Genomic DNA, 26,985 nt, shown 5'->3' with positions numbered 1-26,985 from the left:
CCGCATCCTGCAGCCTTATATACCAGGCCAAGGTACAACACACACCTCAATTATCTTGTTCTGATTATTAATGAGACATTATCAATATTTTCTCAAATCTAATCCCAAAAACTCAGGTTACTGTAACATGTGGCCTTGCAATCATTAAGCAGCAGATAAGATAGGGCTGGTGACAAATTTGTTCACAAACCTTGATAAATTTCTCAACTCCAGCTTTGAGAGAGGATCATTTTCCCAAGACTTCCCAAAAATTATTTCCCAGAGACTCTTCTCTCCTTATGGAACCCCCCCCAGAGCCCTGTGTTTACCCTTTTCTGATTTATCTTTTGTCAGATACACAACTTTATACTAAAATTAAATGTCTGGAGAAAAACCAACGCAGTTGAAGAAATACCCATATAAACAAGGACTGGGACTCCGACCTTTACAGAATGACAAATTTCCTCCAAATATCTGATGGCAAGAACTTCCAGGATAAGCCTGTGTTGTACAGTAAGGTTCATTTTGATGTGATGTCTTCCCAGAGGAAAAAATAACTTTCTATACACACGTTATCAAAGAGTTATATTGGTGCTAGCCACAAGACAGCTTCATAAAACAAAATGTCTGTTTTCAAGCATTACCAGAGAGAAGCATCTGTAATTCAGACTGTTGCAACAACAGACCCTCACCATATGGTCCATTAACAGAACAGGCAGAACAGCCTGACAGCAAGCAGCAATTTCTTAGTTTTATAAGGACTTTTAAAAAACAGCAGTTGAAAACTACAGCGTTTGTATTACAGACTGGGAAAGCAGCAGCCCTGTTGAGGACATGGGCTGCCCAGAGAACCCAAACGTGCACCAACGCCCGAGGCAGGCAGAAGGGGTACCCTGCACCAGGCACAGCTTCTTGCACATAAATCCACTCCATTTCCTCAGGTCAACAACACGCGTGTGCAGGCACCTTTTAAACTCCTCAAAAGCATGAGAGGTAAGGAGCAGCAATACCAAACAGTGACTGTTTTAACTCCTAACCTGTATGCTGCTTAACAATACATATCATTACTTATTTCTGCCAAAACCTGGGCTAAATAGACTTAAATCACATGGAGTATGCAGTTTCATCTGCTTTCCAGCTGAGCTGAGAAGGAAATAACTTCTCAAAGATGAGTTAGGAGCTTCAGAGCTTTTCTTTGCTTGACACTGTGTAATAAGGGAAGAAATGATCTCTTGAGAACAGGACACATCTGCTCCATCTGAAGTCAGTACTGTACTTGGTACAAGGGAATCCTGCTAGACTTCCTGAGTACCACTGAAACAAAAACAATAGCAAACTAGAAGACAGGACTGGGATATCAACCCATGGGCTGTATTACCCACCAAGGCATTCTACTGTATTATGTAACACTGTGCATTTTCACATGTGGGGCCTTTGCAAGTGAACTGTTTATAAGGAATTATGAAGAAAAACACAAAGAAATAGTTCACATTCACATCTTTATTTAAAGTGTTACCTACACAAGCTATAATTTACAGACTTATATTTTTCTGGGGAAAAACAAAACAACTAAGAACAAAAAACCTCAACATCCAAACACTGTATCTGAATCTACATAAGTTTTTAAAATTTGCAGAATTTACAAATTAATATTCAGAGCAGTTGGCTAAATTATACATCCTCCCTCAATATCCACATTCTAGGAACTTTAAAAGTCATACAGGCACATGATAAGATATTTTCTTTATACAACCATCTATTTACATAGCTTTCCCAATACACGTGGTTCAGTTCTCAAAGTAACTGCCAAGGTTTGCAAAACAGTGTATTTAAAATACATTTAGCAGCATATAAAATTAGATAAAAAGGAAAGATATTTTGCTTTAAAAAAAGAAAATGTGAGATGATAGAAACGAATTCATAAGAAAAATAGATTAAGGTATGCTTCTGTGATGATATTAAGAACATCTAGTCATTACAGATTATAGGCAAAACACTAATAAAACATACCAGTTTATGAGCATTTTAGTTCTAGTCCTGAGCACAGAGTATACACAGCTGAACAGCTTTGGTCAACAAGGATTATACCCTAACGTTAGAACAAATCATATAGCATTTGCTGTTAGCAGGACACAGTTATATCAGAACAATCTGCCCTAACAGCTTCCCCCCATCTTTTGTTCACTTCACTTCCCTAACAACAGGGTAAGCGACCTTTAAAATCTTGAAACAACATCTGTCATAATCAAAGGCTTATTAATAGGACATCATCAGTCCCTTGCTACCCTAAAATGCAACACAGCTGATCATACTTGTGAGTGAAATACAGCAGAGCACTCTTTTAATATATTCCTGGTTATAATTTTGAGATGGTAATTAGAGAAGACAGACTTCCAGTTAACTCAAACTGCAAGTGTTACACAAGTGCACACAAATTCAGCCATTATATATAGACATACATACGTGATCACTGAGATACAAGAATGCTACCCTTGGGTTTTTTTTTTCCCTACATACAGTACATACTTTAAGGACAGCAGGTCTAATAGAAGAGTTCACTCTTATTTTTCAGCTCATTCCAGTCATCGGCATTCACTTAATAAGTATGCAGCAAACTGCATAGGGTGCACTTCAACTTCATCAACATATTTATTTATGCCCATCATCTCAGTTACTGGCCAGATCTTCACTTGCATCTCCTGCATCAGAGATCTGGCCATCTATCACATTCCGAGCTTTCCAGATCCTCACAGTTCTGTCACTGAAAAACAAAAAACCAAACCAGAATTCTAGTTAGGTGATTAAGTTGGAGAGGGAGCAAGACAGGAGGAAAAAGGCTGCAGGTGCCTCATTCAGAAAGGCATTTCTAGAGAACTGAGGAATTTGTCTCCTTAAATAGCAATATAATCTGTGAAGGTGAAGCAAACACTATGAAGCATAAGCACTCACTCATGTACTTGCTATTGAGAAGATTGCCTTAAATGGCAACTCCTGTATTTCTTATTTCCTTCTCCAAAAACAAACAGCAACAAAGAAAATACATCAGGATGCAGCAGTCAAACCAGACTTTAGCACAGCATAGAATTTTTCTCACTCAAACACCCCAAGTTCTGGAGGCCTTCAGCACAGTATTTACAAGTCCCAAAAGGATGAAATTTTCTGCTAATAATAAAATTTCATTTGCACGTGACCTAAGCATATTAATATCTTTAGATATTAATTAATAGGGACATCATCTCTGACAATTCCAACAATGCTTAGCACCAGAACATAAGACAACAGTGTTCACAGCTCCTGTGCAAAGCCTGCACCTCTCAGTGCAGTCCCCTCCACTTTACTTTCTTTGGGATTAGTTTAATTTCTTAATATGCCCACATTTACTGACGGAGCAAATATCAAGGTGTTTAAAGGACAGGAGGACAACTTGCAAAGCTTCTGCTCTAGGCCAGCACTTAACATGGCATTTAGAAACATTCCCACATGTCAAGAGTCAGTCCTAGCAGTGAACAGCCAAATTGCAGACGTGCAAGATGGTAAAGTACTCAGTATTGTCCAATTCTCCCTCTGCCATCCTGCACATCAGAGGTCTCTGAAGTGTTTTACTCATGCATGCCATCACTAAGAAATTACTGAGCATGCACTACCAATATATTTATTGTTATTCATCTATACATACGCACCAAAGTTCCAATATTTTCTTCTCCCATCCTAAAGGATCACTTTCATATACCCTGCAGTGCACACGCTCCACTTCAGAGACCACTGCTGTAGGTTACTGGCACTTAGAGGCATGGACCAGGTCCTCCCACTTCTGCTAGCGACTAACACAGCTGAAGATCTAAATGCGGCAGCTAAAACTATATAAAAAAAGGGTTTATGGATAAGAAAAACTCACTCTGATGCTGTAAAAATCTGGCTGGAGTTGGTGCAGATTGCATTTATAGGACTGTCATGTCCCTTCATCTCCCCAATTAGTGCAAAGGTGTCCACGTTCCAGAGCTTGAGGGTTCCTCCTCTGCAGCCGCTGAGCAGAACTGGAGCACCAGGCACCAGGCCCAGAGCACACACCCAGTCCTTATGAGCATTAGGAACTTGCTGAAAAACAGAAAGCAGATGAATCTCATAGGGTGAAAAAGAATTATAGATGATTGAGCTCAGAAGCAGAAACTAAAAAAAAAAAAAATAATCTCGAGTTCTAAGCCCAATTCCTGTCCTGTGGTTGATTATGTCAACCCCTGCTACTTATTAGAGTAAGGAGGTACCTTTCTTCCATGAGGCTACTTTTATGTAAGTCACCTTGGGTTTGTTTCTCTTTGAAAATCAGTGTTACAGAACAAGAAAAAAAAATCTAAAATGTACAACTGCCATGAGGTGGAACAGAAAATTACTTTGGGATAATGCTAAATCTATGCATGTTCAAATGCATATTTGAATGCACGTATGGCTGCTGTGGGTTTTTCAAGTCTGTCTGTAAAACTTAGAAAGCGAAAGAAAATCCAACACACCTATCAAAAAATACACCAGGGAAGCAAAAACCATTTGTCTTTCTCTTTTCTTTTTTTCCCATTACAGTTTCTAAAATGATTTTATGATATGGCACTTAAAATCATTTATTATTTATTGAGGAAGGACACTAACATTTTACTGCTGATTCAGAAAGCAAAACACTTCACAGAATGGCTGAGAACAAAATACACCAGGGATACAAACACCTGGGATGCAATAGCTCAAGTTTGCTGTCTTCTAAGGGAAGCGGGACCAGCTCTTCTCCAATTCTGCAGGAACTTTTTGTTGCCTTTCCCACCACGGAGAAAGCTTTCAGGAACATCCTGAAGCTTTCTAGGAACATCCTGAGGCTTTAGCTATAATATACACTGCTTGGGATGCATTGCACTAAGTGAAGTAGATGATCTCCAAATTTTTTTGAATAATACATTTGCTGAGTTATTTTCATCAATTAAGTCTTCCACTCATGACTTATGTCTTGGAATGTTACTATTTATATTTTAAAGCAGGTTCAGCTCTATTTCAGGCATTGATCCTTATCTAAAACAGTCATATCAAGGAATACCAGGAATACAGATGAAACCGGCGCTATTTAGATTCTACTATATTACCATGTACGTGATCAAATCAAAATTATATCTACATTTACGGAAAAATAACTGAGTTACAGATGTTCTTACCAGCAGGTCAAGGGAGGTGATTCTGCCCCTCTATTCTGCTCTGGTGAGAACCCACCTGAAGTACTGCATCCAGTTCTGGAGCCCCCACCACAAGGCGACATGGTGTTGGAGCAGGTGCAGAGGAGGGCCATTAGGGGGCTGGATCAGAGGCCTGGAGCATTCCCCTATGAGAACAGGCTGAGAGAACTGCACTCTTCAGCCTGGAGAAGAAAAGGCTCCAAGGAGACTTTATAGCAGCCTACCAATACCTGAAGGGGGGCTACAGGAACGCTGGGGAGGGACATTTTATAAAGGCAAGTAGCAACAGGACAAAGGGAAATGGCTTTACACTGGAAGAGGGCAGATTTGGACTAGATGTTAGGAAGAAATTCTTTACTGTCAGGGTGGTGAGACACTGGAACAGGCTGCCCAGTAAGGCTGTGCATGCCTCCTCCTCCTCGGAAGCATTCAAAGCCAGGCTGGATGGGGCTTTGAGCAACTGGGGAATGCTCAAACAGGGATGTCCCTGCCTATAGCAGGGGGGTTGGAACTGGATGATCATAAAAGGTCCCTTCCAACACATTAATGGTTCTATGATTCCATGTTATGTCTGCAGAAGCACAGAATAGCTGAGGTTGGCTGAGGATCTCTGGAGATCACCTAGTTCAATCCCCTACTCAAAGCAGGGTCTGCCAGAGTAGGTTGTTCAGCTTTTTTTTTTTTTCCTCCCCATTTAAATGGAATTTCATGCATTTCAGTTTCTGTTTATTTTTCTTCCACTGGATACTACTGATCAGTGTCTGGCTCCATTATCTTTTCTCCTTCTTATTTTAGGTATTTGCATATACTGACAATATCCCCTTGTGCCTTCTCTTCTCCAGGCTGAAGTGACCCAGCTCTCTTGGTGTCTCTTCATGAGAGAGGCTCCAGTTCCCTAATCCTCTTAAAGTTCTTTCAGCACAAAGCTCAGCTTCAGGTCTTTGCTGAACTTGCTCCAGTCTGTCCATGTCTCTCTTGTACTGGGGAGCCCAGCAGTGGAGATAGCAATTCCTGATGCATTTCTCCAGCGCAGAGCAGATGGGAAGGATCAACACCCCATCAGCTCTCATCCTAATGCAGTCTGGGAGTACACTTGCTGCAAGAGCACTTTGCAGCTGGCTGGCCCCCAGCCTGTACTACTGGTGTTTGGAGTTACTCCTTATGGTATGCAAGACTCGACATTTCCATCTGTCAAACTTCATGACGCTCCTCTGCACCAGCCTGTAGAAGCCCTTCTGAAGGGCAGCACAACCATCTGCTCTACCAACCACTGCTCATGGTTTTGTATTACCAGCAATCGTGCTCAGACTACATTCTGCTGCATCATCCAAGCCATCAATGAAAATATTAAAGAGAATCGCTTCCAATATTGACACCTGGGATACACCACTAGTGACTAGGCTTTGTGCTGCTGGTCATAATCCTTTTAGCTCAGAAGTTCAGCCAGTTTCCAGTTCATCTCACAGTGCACTTCTCTAGTGCTTCACATACTTAATCAGTTTGTGAATAAGCATATTATCACAGACAGTGTAAAAAGCCTTGTTCAGTCTGGATGAAAAACATGAGATTCTCCCCCTCATCCATCAAGCCAGTCAGAGAAGGCTCAGTCTGACTGGGTATAATTCCTCCTTCATGAATCCATGTTGACCATCTCCTATCACCTTCTTGTCCTTGCAAACAGTCATCATCTAAACTTCAACATTTACACAGCCTGAGAAACGTACTAAACATGACTGTCACATTAGTAATGTGATTTTTATATTACCTGAAGAAGGTCTTTCTGTGCCAAGTCCCATTTCTTAATTCCATTATCTCTTGATCCACTGAAAAGGTTGTCTCCCATAATAGCAAGTGCTTCGATGCCATCATAGTGAGGAGGTTCAAAATTGTGTGTAGGACTTACGCTTCCAAGAGCCCCTTCAGTTACATCAAACATCTGAAACAAAATAAATGTTCAAATATGATTAGCAAAATTATCTGCTATCTAACCAGCTTGGAGACGTGCAGCGGAGCTTGTGGGTTCAGATACACTCTGGTTGAAGTAGAGAAAAAAGGCTACAAATAAAGAACAGACTCCCTAACATTGAATGAAATTAATCACGATGATGAGATACAAGAAAGCATCATAATCTCACTATGCATAGTGAGATTCATATTCTCACTATGCAGTCTTTAACACAACTCAGAGCAATCAAGAAATATGTGCTAATGAATCACCCGAAAGACTGAAGCGCACAGACTTCTCTCCATCCCCACTTCACAACTGGGGTAATGCTTGAGCTCCTATGTAGGGAGCATACAGAGCATCTCTGCCAAGGGAACTAGGCCTGCACCCCAAAACAGATGCATTCATTGAAGTAACTTTGAGCCTGTTAAAGCACCTAAACAGGAGGTGTTGCAAATACGTCTCTAAGACCTCACACATCTAAAGTCACCTCATGCAATGAGGAAAAAGATGAATTATAGACAATCTGATCCACGATGTTTTCAAGAACATTCCATCACATGATAAAAAATACCACTTAAGTGCTAGTTATTAAAACCAAACATTATCCATAATCTATAACTAATAGAAGAATTTCCATTTGGGTTATCAGATTTCAGATATGGGTCACTTCTGCTGAAGCCTGCAACTCATACTGATGTTAGGAGTTAAATACACAGGCAAATATTAATGGCTTACCTTTATATAATGGTCCTTTGAACCAGTGACAATAAGATCCTGTCCATTGGAAATTCGATCCACAGTAAGGCACATGACAGGACCCAGGTGACCAGTTAGCTTTCCTGTAGACTGAAATCTTCAAGAAGAAGAGAAGAAATGACTGAGGCTTTTCTATTTTTCTGTGTATCCAACATAAACCATAAAGTCTCTGCTAGAATGGATCTTCCAACTTATCCTCTGGTTACATACTCTGCTGCTTATACCCACATAAAAATGCTACATCATTGTTAAATGGAAACCAAAGCTTCTGTGTTAAAAAAACAAACAAACACGTCAGACCCCATAAAGTATTTTGAATGCTCTCTTTGAATGTGGGTTCTGTTTGGAAAAGTACTACCTAATAATGATCATAGCCATACATTATATTGCATTACATCAGTAGATTTTCATCATCTCATTGGCAATTTCCAGTCACAACACATAAATTTATCACATCATTCTTCAGTGCTTTTTTTTTTTCCAATAATTTTTACTTAAACAATTCATCATAACTTTACCACATGAGGAAATAAAGAGCTCTTCCACCATTATCTCAGTAACAACTGTAGCAAAAATTAGCTACTGGCTAATTGGCTATATCTCATGGTTATGGATATTACCACATACAGGAAACATCTCACTGACTTTGCTTCATATGTGCATGTGACCTCTTAAGGAACATGCTCTTCCACTGGTGTTCAGTACCTTTTCAGGTCCCACATCCTCACTGAATTTCCAGCAGCTGCATAGAGGAATGTGCCAGTTGGATTTAGTGCAATCTGATTAATCTGATTCTCTCCAGCTGGGATAGTGACTGTTCTGTTTGTACTTCCTGAACACACATCACCAGGCATTGCCTGGCCAGAAGACCTGAGCAAAGGGAGCAGAAAAAAGTAGAAATGAGTAAGACAACTACATAACGTCCTCCTTACTTTACATGTTATTTAAAATAAAGCCCATTTACCTGAGCAAAAAGACTATAAAGCCAGTACTGAATACCAAAGACCTGCTGAAACACTACAGGCATGCATGCAAACAAACTCATGTTTTCATATATTACCAATACCCTATACTGACTTAGCTTGAATGTGTAAATAAAACCTCCAGCCCCAACATATTTGAGTTACACTGTGCTTACTACTGAATTTAATCTAATTTTAGATTAAAACTCATTCAAGCTTCTGTTATTCAAGGTTTAACATACTTACGTCAACGTTCGAACACACTTAGCAGAATCTCTGATGTCCCACACTTTGATATAGGAGGTTGAGACTGTGAAGACCAAACTTGTGTAGTTGCAATACTTTATAGAAACAACATTGTTTGGATGACCCCCTAGAGACATAATCTCTTGTCCAGTTACCAGATTCCAGACTTTACAGGTACGGTCTACATAAAGTCAAGAAAAACAAAAAAAGGGGGGGAGGAATTAAGAAGTAAAGTAGTCATGTTTTTCCACAAGGCTAATAATTAAAATAAACAAACCAATCCATATATCCATTTGCATTCAAATATATCACTCTCTTTTGATATACACTGCACAAAATGTCTATATTAAATTGGTCTTAAAGAATACACAAGGGCCTCATCTACCATCATGAAAAAAAGCAAGGTTAATCCTTATATGTCAAGTCCAAGATATGCACATTAGGTCCAATAATATTTTAAAAGATAAAATCCCTTCTCAAGGAAAGAATGTAAGAGAAAGTTTGGAGGGTGTCAGGTTTGGATGACTGACAATGATCAAGAGAATCACCCAATTTTACACCTACAAATTCTTCATCAAGATCATAGTTCAGGAGGGAATGTATGCTTCAGAATGAAGGAGGGCTGACAGACATGACAAGTATAAAGGCAAAAAGCAACACAAACTATTCAGCACAGTAGCTGCCTTTGAAAATTCCAGCATAAGTGCTTTAGTCATAGGTTTCCTTCAGTAGCAATGAAATTTAAACACTGCAAACTTTTGTGTGCTAAAACCCCAAACACGTAGAAGTTCAAGAATTTTGCAACACTGAATAGAGCCCACACCTGAAACCCTCCTTGTTCCACCATGTCAGAATCACTCTATGTTTTAGGAGTACATTTTTAACTGGAATAAATACTGGGAGCATGAAGAGCAAACCTCACGTGTCAGCAATTGTGACAACAGCAGGAAGAAGGCAAGCATGAGAAGCTAGCATATGACAAGAAAGCAAATATTTACAACATCTGCAAGCATTCCTGTGTTAAAAAAAATACATATATGAAAGCCAGTAAATTTGAAATCTCAATACAGATCAAGTGGGCAGCATTTGCAGAAGCTGAAAATATCTTATCTTCTTGCATTTGCATACAGTCACAAAACACTAAAACCTTGGCTAAAAACTTTGAAGGCCAAAAGTTTGTCAACGGACTGTAACAGTGTGTCTTGATATTCTTAATATACAGGCAATAGAGTAGCTAGAAACCACATCTAAATGTTAGCAATGGAAGATCTACTCTGATGGTGCTCTCTGTGTTAATACAGGAATAAATAAGGATGCTCTGAAGTTTCAGAACTTATATGTTATGTGAGAAGGAAAGTCTGTTAGAGGCATTAACTTCTTTACAGCCACCACTTCAGATCATCTGATCTTTTGTGGTCAAAAATAACAGTGGATTATTATACAGGCTTTATATGGGATAACAGGAGTCTTCAAGAGTTTCATGCATGACTGAGAACATAAGTCCTTTGCTGTAATTGTCTCATATGAAAAAGCCCAGAAAAAGAACACAAAAGCAAACACTCTTCAGTATCACCTAAAAAGTTATGTAAAATAATCACTGAGGTCTGATTGTGCTCCCTTTAAGTCAACCTGAGTGAATGGTGAATCACCAAAAAAATAGGAGGGAAATGTTTTCTTCCAAAATACTATTCCCACCAGCTTGAAGAGTTTATAGATTGTTCCACCCACTAGGAAATGTAGTGACTACTAAAACACAGCCCATCCATAACAGTCATACAATTTTACAGCCCAAAGGGGACAGTTAATGAGATGTAAGTGGTAAGTAGAAAATTGCCCTAGCTTTGCAGGTTTAATCTGTTTGAACTCTTTAGGCAGGACAGCCAAAGAGTCACAGAATGGCCAGGGCTGGAAGGGACCTCAAGGATCATGAATCTTCAACCCCCTGCCATAGGCAGGGCCACCAACATCCATATTTAATACTAGACCAGGCTGCCCAGGGCCCCATCCAATCTGGCCTTGAACACCTCCAGGGACAGGACATCCATAACCTCTCTGGGCAGCCTGTTCCAGCACCTCACCACTCTCTCTGTAAAGAACTTCCCCCTGACGTCCAACCTAAATCCTCCCCTCCCTCAACTTAAAATCATTTCCCCTTGTCCTGCTGTTAAGATATGCTAATCCCTACCTCTACTACTACAAAGTCTTCTACATTGTCTCCCATAGTATTCTCCTGGAAAAGCTGGCAGCCCATGGCTTGGACACATACTCTCTTCACTGAGTAAAGAACTGGCTGTATGTCCTGGCCAAGAGAGTGGTGGTGAATAGAGTTAAATCCAGCTGGAAACCCAGTCACAACTGGTGATCCCCAGGGGTTGGTATTGGGGCCTGTCCTGCTCGATATCTTTACTGACGACCAGGATGAGGGCACTGTGTGCACTCTCAGTAAATTCGCAGATGACAACAAGCTGGCAGGAAGTGTCTATCTGGGGATAGGGAGGCCCTACACAGTGATCTGGACAGGCTGGATCACTGGGCTGAGGCAAACAGGATGAAGTTCAAGAAGTCCAAGTGCCAGATCCTGCACTTTGACCGCAACAACCCCAGACAATGCTGGGGCAGAGTGGCTGGAAGATTGCATGGAAGAAAAGGACCTGGGGGTGTTGGTCGATGTTTGTACTCAGCACTGGTGAGGTCACATCTCGAGTACCGTGTTCAGTTTTGGGTGTCTCATTGCAAGAAGGACATCGAGGGATCTGGAGCACAGGTCTTGTGAGGAGTGGCTGAGGGACCTGGGATTGTTCAGCCTGGAGAAGAGGCGGCACAGGAGTGACCTTACTGCATTCTACAACTTCCAGAAGGAAGGTTGTGGTGAGGTGGGAGTCAGCCTCTTCTCCCCTGTAACTAGCAATGGAACTAAAGGGAATGGCCTCAAGTTGCACCGAGGGAGATTCAGCTTGGATATTAGGAAATATTTTTTCTCTGAGAGAGCAGTCAGACATTGGAACAGACTGCCCTGGGAGGTAATGAAGTCACCAACCCTGGAGGTACTCAAGAAATGTTTAGATGTTGTACTGAGGGACATGGTTTAGTAGCAAATACTGGTGATAGATACCTGGTTGGACTGGATGACCTTAGAGGTCTTTTCCACCCTCAGTGATTCTATGATTCTGTTCTATAATTTTACAGCCTGAGGCTATTACTTTGCATTGCACATCATGTAAGCCTGTTACCATATCATTCAACAAGTATTAATGTTGCTCTTGAGAGTTATTTTTTCCACTACAAATAAATAGCTAAATACTAAACAATAAGACTGAAAATCTGTACATAATTGCAGTAAATCCTTCTTCAGCTTATGTTGTATTATAGACACTCACAATTTTTCACTGCATTCACTGCAGTAAGCACAAATCAGGAATTTCACAATAACCAAAGATGAAAAAGCAGCCTGCATATGCACCACGGATATACAAAAATTGCCCAACCTTTGGATCCAGTGAAGAGAAGGTCATCTGTTGCATCTACACAAAGCACAGGCTTGGCATGTCCTTCAGCTGTATAGATACATTGCAGTGGGGAAGTTCGGATGCATTTTGAAGCAGGAAATGGGTTAATTATCCCCCTAAAGAAAAAAAGGAAGTGTGAGATGGGCATAGTAATAGACAAATCAAGTAACTAACTTTTCCCCTACATTTAGATAAATTTCATTTTCTTACATGTGAGGGTAGAACAACTGAACACCTTTCATAAACTATTTAAGAATTTTTACTATTTAGCTTTAGCAAGTGTCAACACTGGGCTAAAGGAAATCACATACAACAAAAAAAAAAGAAATAAAAAGATACAAGATGCTGAGTGCTGGGTACGTGCAAGATACTGAAAGCTCCTGGATTCATTGGAACAGCCATAACTCTGCAAATTGCAGAAAGACAACTTAGTCCAAATAGCATGCCTGAAAAATGTAGTCAGTGTAACATACACAGCCAATTCCAAACTCAGAAGCCATTTGGCATTAGCTTCCTTCTACAGGTAAGCTTGGAGAATTGCTAACTTGTGCATCCATGTAAGGGTCCCTACTACACTTTGTACCCACTGCCAAACTTCTATGGCTATAAGAGAGCATGGTGTGAGTACAGATAGCCCCAAAGGAATCTTTCCAGGTCATTTGTAGCTAACTCTGTAGTGGTACAAAAAGGCTGTAACCCAGCCTGAAAAAAATAAAAAAAGAAAAAGAAAAAAAAAAATCAAATGACTTATCACCAAATAATAATTATTAGCAGTCTAAAATCCTATGTATACTACTGCATACACAGAGGGAATCCATCCATTTCTGTGAAGTGCAGAAAAGCCTACCTTGTTGGCCCTAGTAATGGGCATAAACATACAACAGAACGCTGTGACCTGACCAGCTCACAGTTAGGACTCACTGCCACGCCTGGCTGGGGACTGCATTCATAATTACAAGAAATAGATAGCCATGATGTCAAAAAAACATCAGTTTTAAGAAAATGTAATAATAATAATAATAATAATACTGCCCCAAAGAAGCTTGCTACAGGAAGGAAGAAGCCTCTACTGCTATGAGCCAACTTTGTGGCAATTAGCTTGTTTATCTGGTACAGTCTTAGAAATTATGATTTTACTTCATCTTTACTAACAGCACATCTTCATTCATCGCATTCCTAACTTCTGCATTTTGGGATAAGTAGTTTGTATTCCAATCTGCCTCTTTTTACAGTGTTTTCAAGAATTATAGAATAGGTAGTTTACTTTGTTTTTATTACTACTGTTTTAGGTCTCTGTGCTTTTGTTACCTGACACTATACAGAACTAATGTTTTTTCTCTGTAATATCCTCCAGTGGATTGTGCTGCCTCTAAACTGAGAATTATTCCTACTGCTGCTCTCATCCACTCTTTTCCTTGACATGAGGCAAAAAATACATGTCCCAGAGCTATTTATCTGTGTGCAGTGCTTTGAAATCTGCAGACAAAACATGCTGCAGATGCTACTATGACTAGACAAAGCCACCGTCACGTTATTATTAGCTCTTTGACTGCCTTTCTGTTGATAAAGTCCAATTTTTCACTGAGTGCCAACATTCTAAGCCACAGTTGAGCCACACAGAACATGAGTAGAGACATTTCTTTAATCTCTGGAACAGCTATGCACCCTATCAGAAAGACATGGTAGGACTTATTCACTTTTATTTGCATTAGAATTTAATTACTAGTGACCAAAGCATACAACTGAACAAGGAGGAATTAAATAGAGAAAGGCATCGAGAAAACAAGAAAACATTTTCTCTTTTTCAAAAAAAAAAAAGTAGAATATGTCTGGGGAAGTTGTACACCTCCTTCATTTAAAACAAAATGATAAGAACACCTGACATGCTCAAGGAGAAAAAAAAAGAAAGAAGAGGGGAAAGCAGGGAAGACATGCTTGACCAAAATTTCAAATTTTTAACCCTCTAGCAAAAGCAAAAAAAATTTTACGGTGCACAAGCTCAGGAAAATTCATGCAGCAAAATGAAGTTTCCTAAGAACTGGAATAACGTCAGTGAGAGATGCCAGGAAAACAGAAAAGAGAAAGAGAGTACCTGTGTACCTCCGACAGAGAGGAATCACTTTCATCAGACCTACAATCAACAGTGGTGGAATTGTGAGGAGAAAGAATATAGGTATCAGCAGCAAAGTAAAGCCTCCATACAAGAAGAACAAACAACAGCATGGCCAATTGAGAAGAGCAATGCAAACTCACAGTAGGCAGCATTGCTCAAGATATGCCATAAACTCGTGATAACGTTAGGGAAAATAGGAAGTCATAAAATAGTCTAAGAATGTAACTTACTGCCCAGAGAACTATCTCAAACCAAGAAGCAGAGTAATGCCTGCTAAGACTTTTCTTATTTCCCCAACTTTTTCTTACAAAAGTAAAGACAACAAAGTAAAAGGGGAAGATGGGAATAAAATTTAACCTCTGCACTATAATTACTAATGAAAGTAGGGAAAGGGGAAAAAGAATTGATCAATGCCTGTTAAGTGTAGAAGAAACATAAAATGTTATTCTGGAAAATATATATGTATTAAACATATTGATAGTCCCCTGAAACAGGAACAGCAATTTGCAAATTATTGTTACTTCAAAATACTTTACCTCTCCTTTTCAAAAAGGGTTTAAAAATAAAAATAAAGACACAGAAAACACACAAGAAGAAAAGACACGAACATTTGCAACATCCTAAGATTTCCTTCATTTCTAACTCAAATCAGATTCAGCAGTTTCCATTTTATTTCAAAGGCAGTTCAGAGAAAATGAAAAAAGTTAAGTGGGAGTTAGCAATAAGATAATGCAGCTAAGATACAGAAGTTAGAAGCACAGTTAAGCTATTGGAAGCCTTGTAAGCTACTGCTCAGTATTCGATGACTCTGCAGACCACTGAAAAAGAGCAAAGCTTTGTGAAAGAGGAAAAAAAATAGCATAGAGAGACCTGTTTTTTGTCTTACTATAGTCCAAGCCAGAGGTTTATTCTGAGTTTGAGTTGCAGTCCATAAGAGCTGCATGGCACTATTATCAGTAGTGAAACCTGCAGTAAAGATTCTGTTCAACTCAAGGCTGCTGCAATTTGGACTACAGCTTCTGCAGAAACAGATGCCTAACATGGTAGGAAACAGAGCTTCTTTTAACCAGGATATCAACAGCACCTGCTCCTCCAGACCACCCCAGAATGTTAGTCTGTTCAATAATTTGGATAATCCCTAAACAACTGTGTTCTAGATATTTCAACACTCCACCATGCAGAGTCCTGTTGTGACAGTGCTCAGAGCTGGAATAACCGGAAAACTGTCAAAGGCGTAATTTCCTACATTGTTAACTAAATCCTACTTTCAAGTGCAAACACACACAAAAACACGTATCTAAGAATTCTACATCTCTTTTCTGTCACATCTGAAAGCTTTAAAACTACAAGTACCAGACATAACCTAGAAAAGAGGAAACAAGGTTCAGCAGGAAATTGCTTTTCTTGAATTTTTTTCTGCACTTTCATGAAAGTTTTGAGTATTTTACTTGAAAAAAAAATACATAAAAACAGGAGAAGCATCTCCTCCTGTTTTGTAGGTGATGAAAGGCATCTAACAGATACTACACTGGTAACTTGAGTGTGCTTTGCGGTTCCCTGGTTGGGGGCTGAGGCTTCCCTCAGTGACTTACTTATCCTGCTGAACTGATGTGTTTCCCTGAGAAACAGTAAGACGACTAAAAACATTCATTTCATTACGGGGCCGGCTTGGTGGGGAAGTAGGAGGTGACAGACTAGCCTCTGGGGTTCCAGAATCTGAGCTACAAGAAAAAAAGAACATCTTCTTTAACAGATTGTGAATGATTAGAGAGGTTAAATGCAACATGCCTCACAATGTTAGATCCTCTTTTTTTAAAGCAAATAAATAAAATTGTAACACTTGGTACAGATGTTTCACAAAGAAGGCAATAAACTTAAGGTTACAAACTGCTGCAGATTGCAAGGTGGCAAAACGTTCAAAGATTACTTGCTAATAGTGGAAGCTCCATGTAGGAAAAAAGAATAATCACATATGTAAAATGGAAAAGTGCTAACATAATTCTTGGAGAAACTGATAACTTCCCTTTAGTAAAAATACAATAAATCATTTGCAAATGCTCCAAAGGATGTTTTCTCAGAGCTCTGGCCCAGAGTTATACATCTAAAGAAAGATACTCTGGGGGAAAACAAACAACACAGAAAAAAAAAAGCCAACACACACAGACATTGAACAATAAAAATTTCATTGCCAACAATAAAAAACTGCCCTAAAATTAAAGAAACAGAAAATACAGATTTATTTTTCAAGAATATATATTCATAGCTTAAATTATTTCAGAGAAAGTAAATTTTAAAGAATCTTACATTTTTTGATCTTTTGCCTTTGTCTTTTCCATTGTTTTCTCATATGTTTTTCTCTTGGCTAAAGGTGAAGGTTCAGATATCTTCTTCTCTGACAAAGATGGCTGTCTAGAACTAAAGACAGAGGAATCATTACCTTACTTTACTCTTGACAAAATTGCTTTTCCTATATTAACTGTCATTCTTTCACTCAGAAGGAAGTAATTATTGCAGCTCCTGAGACTAGTGGGTCTATATTTGCTCTCACATTTTAATACAAAAATATACCAAGTTTATTAACCTTCACAGTTCATTGACATATCAAGAGAAGATACTGAGAACAAACAGTAGATCTACTAATTCAATAATAAAAGAAATTGACTAAAAAAAAAAAAAAAGATAACGGTAGCTGGAGCATGTATTTCAAATTCAGATTACAGAGAAGACAGAAGGTCTGAGATCTAAAATGGACACAAAGAACAGAGAAATCATAATGGCTCTTACGAATGAATCCAAATGTTAATTAAGATATTCAAGAAGAGATACTAAATTCACAATCAGTAAGGGGAAAAAAAAAGTATTTTCCATTGAGAGTCTGACCATTATGACACTTTTTTCCTACCCTCTCCTCCCTTCATTTGCCTCTCTAGCTCTTTCTGCAAAATAATCCCAGTTATTGTAGTCTTCATCTCAACATTCACTCCCCATTAAAAACAGCAAATGATCAAGTGTGCAATACTAACATTAGCATCCAAGTGTCATCATTTCACCAGAACTGAAAAACAGAATCTGGAAGGTCTCCACTCCTGTTTCTCACCAGCTGGGCAAACAGAAAAGCCATATGTGCTTTGACTTATGCTTCCTTGATGTGCTTAGAGGTTGTTTTTACCAATATAATGACCAGAAATTATTACTAAAAGGAAGAAAGCAATTCTGTGGATTATGAAGGTGCTTTTGTGCCATAAAACTTTATTAAGCAGATGAAGTCAAGTGGGCAGGCAAACATCTTGACACAGTTAATAGCATCATTGCTCCACAGATCTGAATCTACTTCTGCAACTTCTCCATGAGAAAAGCTATGCCAGTTTCCCTTGAAAGGGAATATAAAATGTGCCATATAAAATCCAGCTAGCGACTGGTGTGCAAGGTAACATAATTTTAAATGGAAAGCATAACCAAGAACAATTACTTGACCAAACTGTCCTGATCAATGACATGTATGCTGAACACAAGCACCCATAACAAGGGGAAGGTCCCACCTGTAGGGCCTAGTGCCATGAGCTGCATGCAGACCCTACTGTCCCCCAGCTGCTAACAAACAGGGCCTGCACAAGGCAGGTGAATGGAGAACAGAAGCAGTAACTTCTACGGTTTTGCATATAAGACTAGCAGTTAAAGAGCATAAACAAGGACAGATAGGTTCAATCCACTCCAGGTTACTTACCTCTAAGCATATTCTGCAAAGGACACAAATGAAGGGGGAACAGAACACACTCTTCTCCCCTCTTTTTATGTCAGACCAGTATGTATTTAAGAATGAAGAAGTTCTGAGTCACACGGAAGTCCTATGATCAGCCCAATAGACAGATTTTTCAGGAAGGATGAAAAACTTGAGCTAGTCTTTCCTGCTTTGGTTGCCTACACATATCCTGTGTAGTTGCTAGAATAAAAAAGCCTCACCATAAACCAAGAACAGACTCCTCTGCTCACACCACTGTGCTGCATAGTCAGGCATACAGCCAGCTTCCTCTTGCTTACTCTCTACATGTCACTTGAGTCTTCCACCTCCAAAGAAGGTGTAAAGAGTAGGATTATATTAAGAATCCTTTTTGAAAACCTGGAAATGCAGGTATTAGAGAAATGGAGTGTTCTTACCAGAGTGAGCTTCCTAAATACAGATGTAAGAACAAAAAAAAACAGATCAGGTGCATCCCTATTGATGACCTGAATGAAAAAGTGAAAGACACGCATCTAATTACAGGTTTTCAGCATCCTTTAAGATTTCCATAATATCAGAGACATCTGAACAGAGCTGGCAAATCTGACACAAGACCTACAGGAGACCACTCTGCTCTGCAGAGGCTGCTGAGAAAGTAGAAGTATCAAAGGACAACAGAACCAGCTGTGCCTATAAAGCAAAACTCCAAACAAACTGACTGCTGGACTCAGCATTAGCCATGGACATTTACGTGCCTCTTGGAATCATCACAGAACTGAGAAAACAGTGGGGTTTCCACAGCAACGTTTGTGCGTAAGCAGACACTTCACTTTACATCTCAGCATAAAATTACTGTTACTTCCAGAGAATGCATATTTTGGATTACTTTTATTACTTCCATATCTCTGAATGCCACTTAAGTGACACAAGGAAGTTAAAGCTCACTGCGGGTAAGATTACGCTCTGCTTCAGAATGTAATTTATTACAATAGCTATGAGCACTACATAGCTCAAATGGGAAGGCCAGGTGGCTCACAAAGAACTTTCTTCAAAAGTGACCTGCAAAAGCAGCCATGCTAGTAAAAAGTATACTGAGCTCTAGGTTTTTTCTTTACTTTTTTTTTCTTTAAAAAAAGAAAAAAGAAAAAACCTAGAGCTCAGTATACTTTCTACTAGCATGGCTGCTGGTAGAAAGTAAAAAGAAAAAGAAAAAAGCCAGAAAAACACCCTTTCACTAACAGCAAAGACATCGCTACAGCCAGGCTGATTGTGGCAATTTTGACCATTAACAAAACACAAGAAGTGAGGCCTGCTGCTGACTGAACTGATTTACTGACAACTATATAATGCTCACAGAATACAGTTCTGTAGAAAAATTCTGTTTTGCTACATGCTAGATGACTTTCACAAAGGAGATGGAGCTAGGCAAAAGTTGCTATTACCTGAGTCCTGGTTGTCAGGCCATAACACTTGATGTTTTAAATCTTGGAGCTTCAAGAATCTCTAGTGAACTCAGGCTAACTGCTAATATAGGTGGGTTTCCCCACACATCCTAACCCCCCAAGAGCATTATTTTCAAGCATATTCAACATGTAAAATGCACTGAAGGCATCAGCATGGGTTAATAATTGCTGTCAGCGGTGTTTTATGATTCATGTTTGCCACTTCAAGCACATGCCAGAAACACACAGTAGAAATAACACAAAATTGCAAGTGTACATTAGATGGAAACCACTGTAAAAATATTATGCAAATAGGACAGGTGAATAGTGAAAGATGCCTAATTCCAGCATTTGTGACATGAAGATGGCTATGGGATATGGTTTTTCCATATTACTGAATACAACATGTGCAATTAGTTTACACAAGAGTTCATGGAACACAGGAGCTAGTATTTAACAATACAGGTCTCTAGCACCTCTTGCAGTGAATGGCTAATAATTACCAGTAATATCATAAGATATAAAAAGAACACTAAGAGCAAATGAAATAAAACACATTGGAGTACATGAGAGACAACTACTGGCCTCATAATAAAAAGGATGAAAACAAAATTTTTAGTTTAATTTGGCATCAAGTAATAATTTCAGTTAGTAAAACTGTTCTGCTAGAAAGCACAGTCTGTAACTAGAGAGGATTTCTGAGGATTCCTAGTATTGTGTCTGTATCAGCTTTACATTAAATTGAGCATGCAAGTGTAAAGATTTCTTCAGGTTAAGTACGGTCTGCATAAGGCCTCCTACAAGGATTTTACCTGACAGCTGAGACCACACAGACACTACTGGTACACTATTTCATTTTTTCTTGTTGCCAGTTACTCGTTTTGGTTTGGTTTGTTTTGATCTCCCTGCTGTTCTAAGCATATTCTTGCTGCATCCCAAGAAAGCAAATTTCCCACAGCACTAGTGAAACAATGTATCTGAGATACTAGATGGATTTTTCTCCCACTATTTAGAAAGAAGGCAATAATGATTTCACTATGACAAAACAAGAGAAGTTTGAATCTCCAGTAAGCAGCACATTATTTTCAACAGTGTGTTTCTAATGTCTGGAGTGGTGACGGCAGAAAAGAAGGAAAGATTTTGTCAGTATTATTTAGTAAGCTTCAAGTGTATTAACCTACCTTGTAAAGTTAAAATAATAGATTACAAGAAATAGGCAACATGCATTTTTAAAAAGCGAAGAACAATTAGTACAGCATGGCCAAACTTACATGCTGCCTATCTTAGAAGGTAAGCCAGATGGTGGGGGAATAAACTCTCTTTCCCTAGCAGAAGTATCATTTGTGTCAGCAGTCATCCCACTTTCTTGGGTTTCTGCAGCAGATGCAAGAAGGCCAGGCAAAGTAGATTCTGCAGCACTAATGTCAGAGACTAAATCACTGCTATCTGCATACAGCAATTCCATCTGTGTAGTGGTCCTCCGGCGGGCCTGGAGACAAACAAAAAGCAAGTTGCAACTTAATCACTTCCTAGAATGTTTCAAGAGTACATTTAAGATTATCATTAGCTTGTAAATGGTGTTCTCCTCAAATCACTTGGCAGCTTCCTTTAGAGACTAAATTAGGAAGCTCATCTGTACTCCTTGGCAATGATTTCAGAGAAGGTAAGTCAAATTCAACACTGGAAAACATTGATTTGACAACTGTTTGAAAGGATGTCCTTGGAAACCAACTACAAGCATCTATTACTCCCTAAGATTTATCCAAATGAAATGTTTTAAAGCAGAGGAGTAAAGCAAAGTGTGGATTTAAATAACTACAATTACATTGGAGTAACTTCTTACAGTGATGCTTCTGATGTAAAAGTAGCTGCTACTTGGCTTAAACTACTTCTAAATTGACATAAGCTAAGATGAATTAAGATTCTCTCAGCATTTCAACAGTTAGGAAACAGCAGAAAGCCTCACAAAGGAGCCAAGCTCTGCGCAGCACCATCATTCTTAGAGAACTGGTCATGCGTGTTAGGAGTTTAGTTGGTGCAAATTTAAAATCTATTCCTTAAGGAAAGAAACGCCTCTGGGAAAGACAAAAGCCCAGTGTGAACACAGCCCTCACAAATGTTGGCTTCATGCCAACATTTTCAGATCAAACTCTTTCAGTTTACCTACCCAAAGAGCTGTGCAGCCAAATAACACTATCAATAATGCAACAGCCAACTTAGATACAGTCCTCCAGAGTCAACTGTAGATCAAAGCATAGAGGCCAGAACTTCTACTTCCTTTACAAATTTGCTTTATGCTCCTGTAACCACAGGAGCAAATTACAAACAGTACACATTTCTAGTTCCCACTGCTATTAATATTAAACTGCAGCCAACCTACCTGCAACGATAACTTTAATTTAGAACCCGAAGGTCAAACTTTATCTTATAAGCTCCTTAAACTCCTATGACCACAGAAGTGAATTTAAAAAAAAAAAAAGTTTTCTGTTCCCACTGACATTAATATTAAACAGCAGCCTCATTAATTGTAGAATCATAGAATATTCTGAGTTGGAAGAGATCATTAAGGATCATCAAATCCAACAGCTTGCTCCACACAGCACCATCCAAACTTCAAACTTTGTGTGTCTGAGTGTGTTGTCCAAGCACTCCTTGAACTAGGGTCCTGGGCTGCCTGTTCTGTGCTCAGCTACCCACTGGTGATGAATCTTTTCCTAATCCCCAACTTGAACATACCTGACCCCTATCCTTCATGATGTTAATTAATACTAAACTTCAAATTTACTCAGTTTGGAATGCTATTAATTTATGAAAATATCTGTTCTGTAAGTATGAAAATTCAGCCACAAGATAGTGAAAAACTATGTATTTTTATTATTATTTCACAGAGAGGAATATTACACAAAAAACACACTACATACAAATCATACAAGCATTATCTCAGGTCACCCTCTGTTTGTCTTTGCTCAATTATGACTCTAGAGCAAAGTAATGGCATCCTCCAGAAGATGCATTAAAGTATGAATTATAATTATCCTACAGCATACCTTGCTTTTGGGTTTGACTTCACCACAAAGCTTCAAAAGATCTGAAGATAATGCACTAAACAAAAAATTGCAATACAATTAGTAAGAAAAAAGACATCTTTTTAGAATGCATATTTTAATTTAACATTTCTTTCCATTGAATTGACAGGCAAATTGAAAGGAAAACACATCACAGGTATCTTCTGATGAATACGTACTGTGTTACAAAAAGAAGAAATGACAGTAATGTTTTTTTAGAACCGGACTCAGTTACCTGTTAACAAAGATCACTCACCTTCCTTCTGTCCCAGGGCTATGCAACGGAGCATCCTCATCAGTACTATCTTCCAAATTTTCTAGAAAAATTCCAAAAGAATACTGTTAGCCTGTCCAACTATAAGAGGAAATTCGGGCTTTGCATACTATGCAAAACAACTCAGACCACATCAAATGTAGATGAACAGTGTATGAAAGGTAGGGATTTGCAAATACTCTTCACTATTTGCTAGTCAGTTCTCATGGAATTTTCCTGGTTTTCTCTATTTTTTCTATAATCTTTTCACTCATAAGTTGTCCTGAGTTCTTTCACACAGCCTAAAGAAATCATAGACCTTGGCATAGTGTGTTGGATGTGGTCCTCTATTCATTGTAGCAGAGCAACATGGATGACAGAGAAAGAGAAATAAACTGTAGAATGAAATCTGAAAGAAAGAAAGAAGACAAAGCAAAAGACATTATCTGCAAGACATGCAAGAGAAGATGCAAATCAGTGGACAGTGAGGATCTCTGTTCTGACACCTTTTTCATAATCATCTTGCTCCGATACTGCATCAAATCTGCTACATTGATAGAAATAATCCATTTTTAACTAGCAAGTGAGTTGAGGCTCAGACTCAGTTTATATGGAATTGCAACATCAGCCTGACAAGAAACAAGCACTTCATTAGCACCTAGCTAATGAACTAGCATAAGCATCTAGTTTTCAAAACAGGATGACCACAACATAATACTACAGAACTGCTTCTAAAAAAATATTGATTGCATTGAAGCTAACTGCACAAAGTTCTTCAGTATAAAATGATCCTGAAGAAAAATGGGGACATAAAGCTGTTCAAAATAGACAAACCCAGCATGCACGTCACACCCTGTAAGGTTATCAAACATCAGATCGATGCATGTCTGCATGCAAATGGTGCAAAACATTAAGCTAAGAGGATCAGTCCAGGTCATATGTACAACAATTCCAAACTGCTGGGAAAACAAATTTTCATACTTGCATGTTAGTATAATAATACGTTCTATGCATAGTTTAAAGATGTAGATATTAAATTTCTACAAGTTCCATATTTTTGAACATAATCATGAAATGTTAGGGATTAAATAATACTCTCATGACTTTCTTCTAAATCACTTCTTTATTGTTTGAGTGCTTTAAGATTATTTTAAAATCTCTGCCAGAAAGTAAACAACATCTGTAATGCACAGAACCAACATATTTGGTACCCATATTAAAATAAGTATGTTCACCAATTTTAAATTCATGTTTTAATTCATACTTAAATTCCATATTTTAAATTCAGGTTCATGTTTTGGAGAAAGGGGGGGGAAAGATGAATAGTCTCTAGTTGAATTGTCCAAAGAAATAAAGAAAGAGAAAATACTGCCTTCTTGTCCATGCTACTTCTAAAAAATGTTTCCTGAAAAGTCATGGCCTTCTCATAAATGGCTTGTGATCAACTCTGCTATACCTGTGAAAAGTAGAAAGAGCAGAACAGCCACAAAAGATGGGATTTTACTTGTGGATTCCCACTAACATGACCTGACATGCTACATAAATATTTTTCTTGAGTTTATCTGCAATGGATCACAGGAAGCCTGTGAGAAGCCCCAAGTAGAAAACAGCACAGAGAACCAACAAAAAGAGATGAGAAGGGAAAGAAGAGCAAGATTCTGCAAGAAGTCCTGAGCAAGAGGAGATTAAAAAGAAACAATTAAGCCATTGAAGGCAGTACTGCTTGTGAGGAGCAGGAGACATAACTGCTAATAAACCAGTGATCAAAGACCAGTGGAGAGCTTTTCTGATGACTTCATGACGAGGTCTTCATCCTCACACAGAGAAAAATGAACAGTGCCAGAACAGTGCAGCAAACCAGCAATTTAGTCCAAAGGAGATGACATTTGAGCTGCTCTTTCAGGATCTGCACGTACAAAGCTGTGAGTCACAACCAGGCACATCCAGATGTCATGGGTGGGAAGGTGCTTCAGAAAGGAGAGACTTCAAGACCCAACTTTGTGGTCACGTTAACGTGTCAATAGGTGCAAAGAGTTCATCCGCACACAAAGTAGGCGTGCATAAGAAGCCTGGTCTGAAGATAAAAATCTGAGCCTGTGATGCCATTTGATGCAAACTGAAACCTTTTCTTCAGTCTAGATTTGAACACAGGTACACAACTACCTTGGGGAACTCCTGTATTTCTCCAAGCAAAGTGTGTTCAAACTGCTAAAAAAATACAGACCGCAGAGCTGCAAAAAGGCATCAAAGCAAGAACAGCTGATGACCACCACTCTGAAGGTACAGTTACTGCCTGGGATGGAGCTCAGTACTGCCTCTGAGCTTTCAAGCAGCCTATTGAAATAACTGATTTACCAGGGAGCCCTGCAGCCAGAGTGCCCCAGCCTGCAGCTGGCAGTCCCAGCCTCAAAGCCTCTCTTTGGTGCTTTCTGAACTTCCTCCAGCTAAAAAGGTTTACCTACGAGTGATCTACAAAATACAGGCTACCAAAAGCGTGAATTTCAGTGTGAACTAAGGTTAGTATGGCATATTCAGTTTAGATACACTCACAGTGAAATTTCCTTCTTATCAAGTGTTAACACAGTCCTGAGTGACGCATGTTTTAAAAGCCTCAGTTCAGGCTTGCAGAGTATTAAAAAGCTTCTTTAACATACATATTTTGCAAAATTTTTTTTTTTTTTTACAACAGTGCTACTGTTTCAGTGCATTTAACAACATTATTTTCAAAAGGTTGCTCTAGATGTTGTTAACAAGTGAAGTCCTGTCTAGGGCTAAAAGGAAATGCAAACATCCTGGCTAGAGAAGCCTTGTTTTCATTCCACAGGGGTGAACAGGTACACACATGCACATGTATACAGTACAGAGGCTATTCTAGACAAACTACATTACTAATAACCACTGGTGCATCTGAAGAAATACTCAGCAAATGCAGCAGCATGCCCTGGCATGTTCATCAGGTGCCACCTGTCAGGGCACTGCACAGCTACGACTGCTCTCACCAGCTCTGGCGATGACCTATACACTTCAAGACAAAGTTGTATATATGATATGTTCCTGAATAGCTTCATGGGCTTAGAAGGAACAGGAGATGATACAAAACAAACTGTTACTGACATCAGGAATATTTGAGGTTTCAAACAGCCAATTTCGTGACCAGGAGTCACAGGAGAGAAGGAAATGTATGTCATTTACTTGAAAATTGTTTAGAAGCAACAAAAGATTAATCCCCTCAAAAGTAGTGGTCAGCAACTAAATCCAATTGAAAAAGGTGAGGTATCTGCATTCTGTAAATTATTTACATTAGAAAGTAATTTGTCTACAAAAAATGAACTGCATTTATGAATTATTTCTTTTTTTCCTCAGCCAACATCATGTCTAACAAAGATAACGTGAGGCTACAGGTGGTTTCAGAAAGGAAGAAATGTTCATTAAGCTCATAATAAATGAGTACATTTACAACATAGTCCATGCAAACTTCACACACACACAAATTCTAAGATATACCAGTTAGTGAACATGAATGAATTAGTAATTCATGCAGCTGTACAGTACACAGAAAGCTAAACATACTTACCCAGTGGTATGCTATCTAGGTCTGTGCAATAACAGCAACAAGGAAAAAAAAGCAACACTCCAATCAAAACATATCCAGTTATAAAGAGAAATAAAACAAAAGTACCCAAATGTATCCTATACTTTTCCTTAATACTATCTCACGAGAAGTAGAATAGATGCCGTAGCAGACATACAATGCCACTTTGAAAATCACTAACAAATGATGATTGAACAGAAT

At 38.9% G+C, this 26,985-nt stretch overlaps 1 protein-coding gene across 7 annotated transcripts in view; it reads right to left on the bottom strand.

Moving 5' to 3' along the window:
* Positions 1 to 1,464: 1,464 nt before the first annotated feature.
* Positions 1,465 to 26,985, bottom strand: part of KIF21A (kinesin family member 21A) — an 84,776-nt gene continuing 59,255 nt past the window's right edge. For 4 of the 7 annotated variants that reach the window (XM_031601187.2, XM_031601436.2, XM_031601600.2 and 1 more), the window contains 13 exons: positions 26,767 to 26,787; positions 23,196 to 23,256; positions 22,922 to 22,976; positions 21,146 to 21,363; positions 17,019 to 17,129; positions 16,307 to 16,435; positions 12,581 to 12,717; positions 9,096 to 9,276; positions 8,593 to 8,757; positions 7,867 to 7,984; positions 6,949 to 7,119; positions 3,875 to 4,074; positions 1,465 to 2,740 (listed from right to left, as the gene is read on the bottom strand). In XM_031601187.2, the coding sequence (XP_031457047.1) occupies positions 2,647 to 2,740; positions 3,875 to 4,074; positions 6,949 to 7,119; positions 7,867 to 7,984; positions 8,593 to 8,757; positions 9,096 to 9,276; positions 12,581 to 12,717; positions 16,307 to 16,435; positions 17,019 to 17,129; positions 21,146 to 21,363; positions 22,922 to 22,976; positions 23,196 to 23,256; positions 26,767 to 26,787 (1,661 nt within the window). In that variant the 3' untranslated portion in view covers positions 1,465 to 2,646. The remainder of the gene's footprint in view (positions 2,741 to 3,874; positions 4,075 to 6,948; positions 7,120 to 7,866; positions 7,985 to 8,592; positions 8,758 to 9,095; positions 9,277 to 12,580; positions 12,718 to 16,306; positions 16,436 to 17,018; positions 17,130 to 21,145; positions 21,364 to 22,921; positions 22,977 to 23,195; positions 23,257 to 26,766; positions 26,788 to 26,985) is intronic. The other 3 variants (XM_031601358.2, XM_031601272.2, XM_090136275.1) reach the window with 3 other exon arrangements.

The sequence above is a fragment of the Phasianus colchicus genome, chromosome 1 (genome assembly GCF_987193195.1).
Source record: "Phasianus colchicus chromosome 1, bPhaCol1.hap1.1, whole genome shotgun sequence".
NCBI lineage: Eukaryota > Metazoa > Chordata > Aves > Galliformes > Phasianidae > Phasianus > Phasianus colchicus.
The sequence above is the reverse complement of the archived record's forward strand: the minus strand, read 5'-3'. Positions and strand labels throughout refer to the sequence as shown.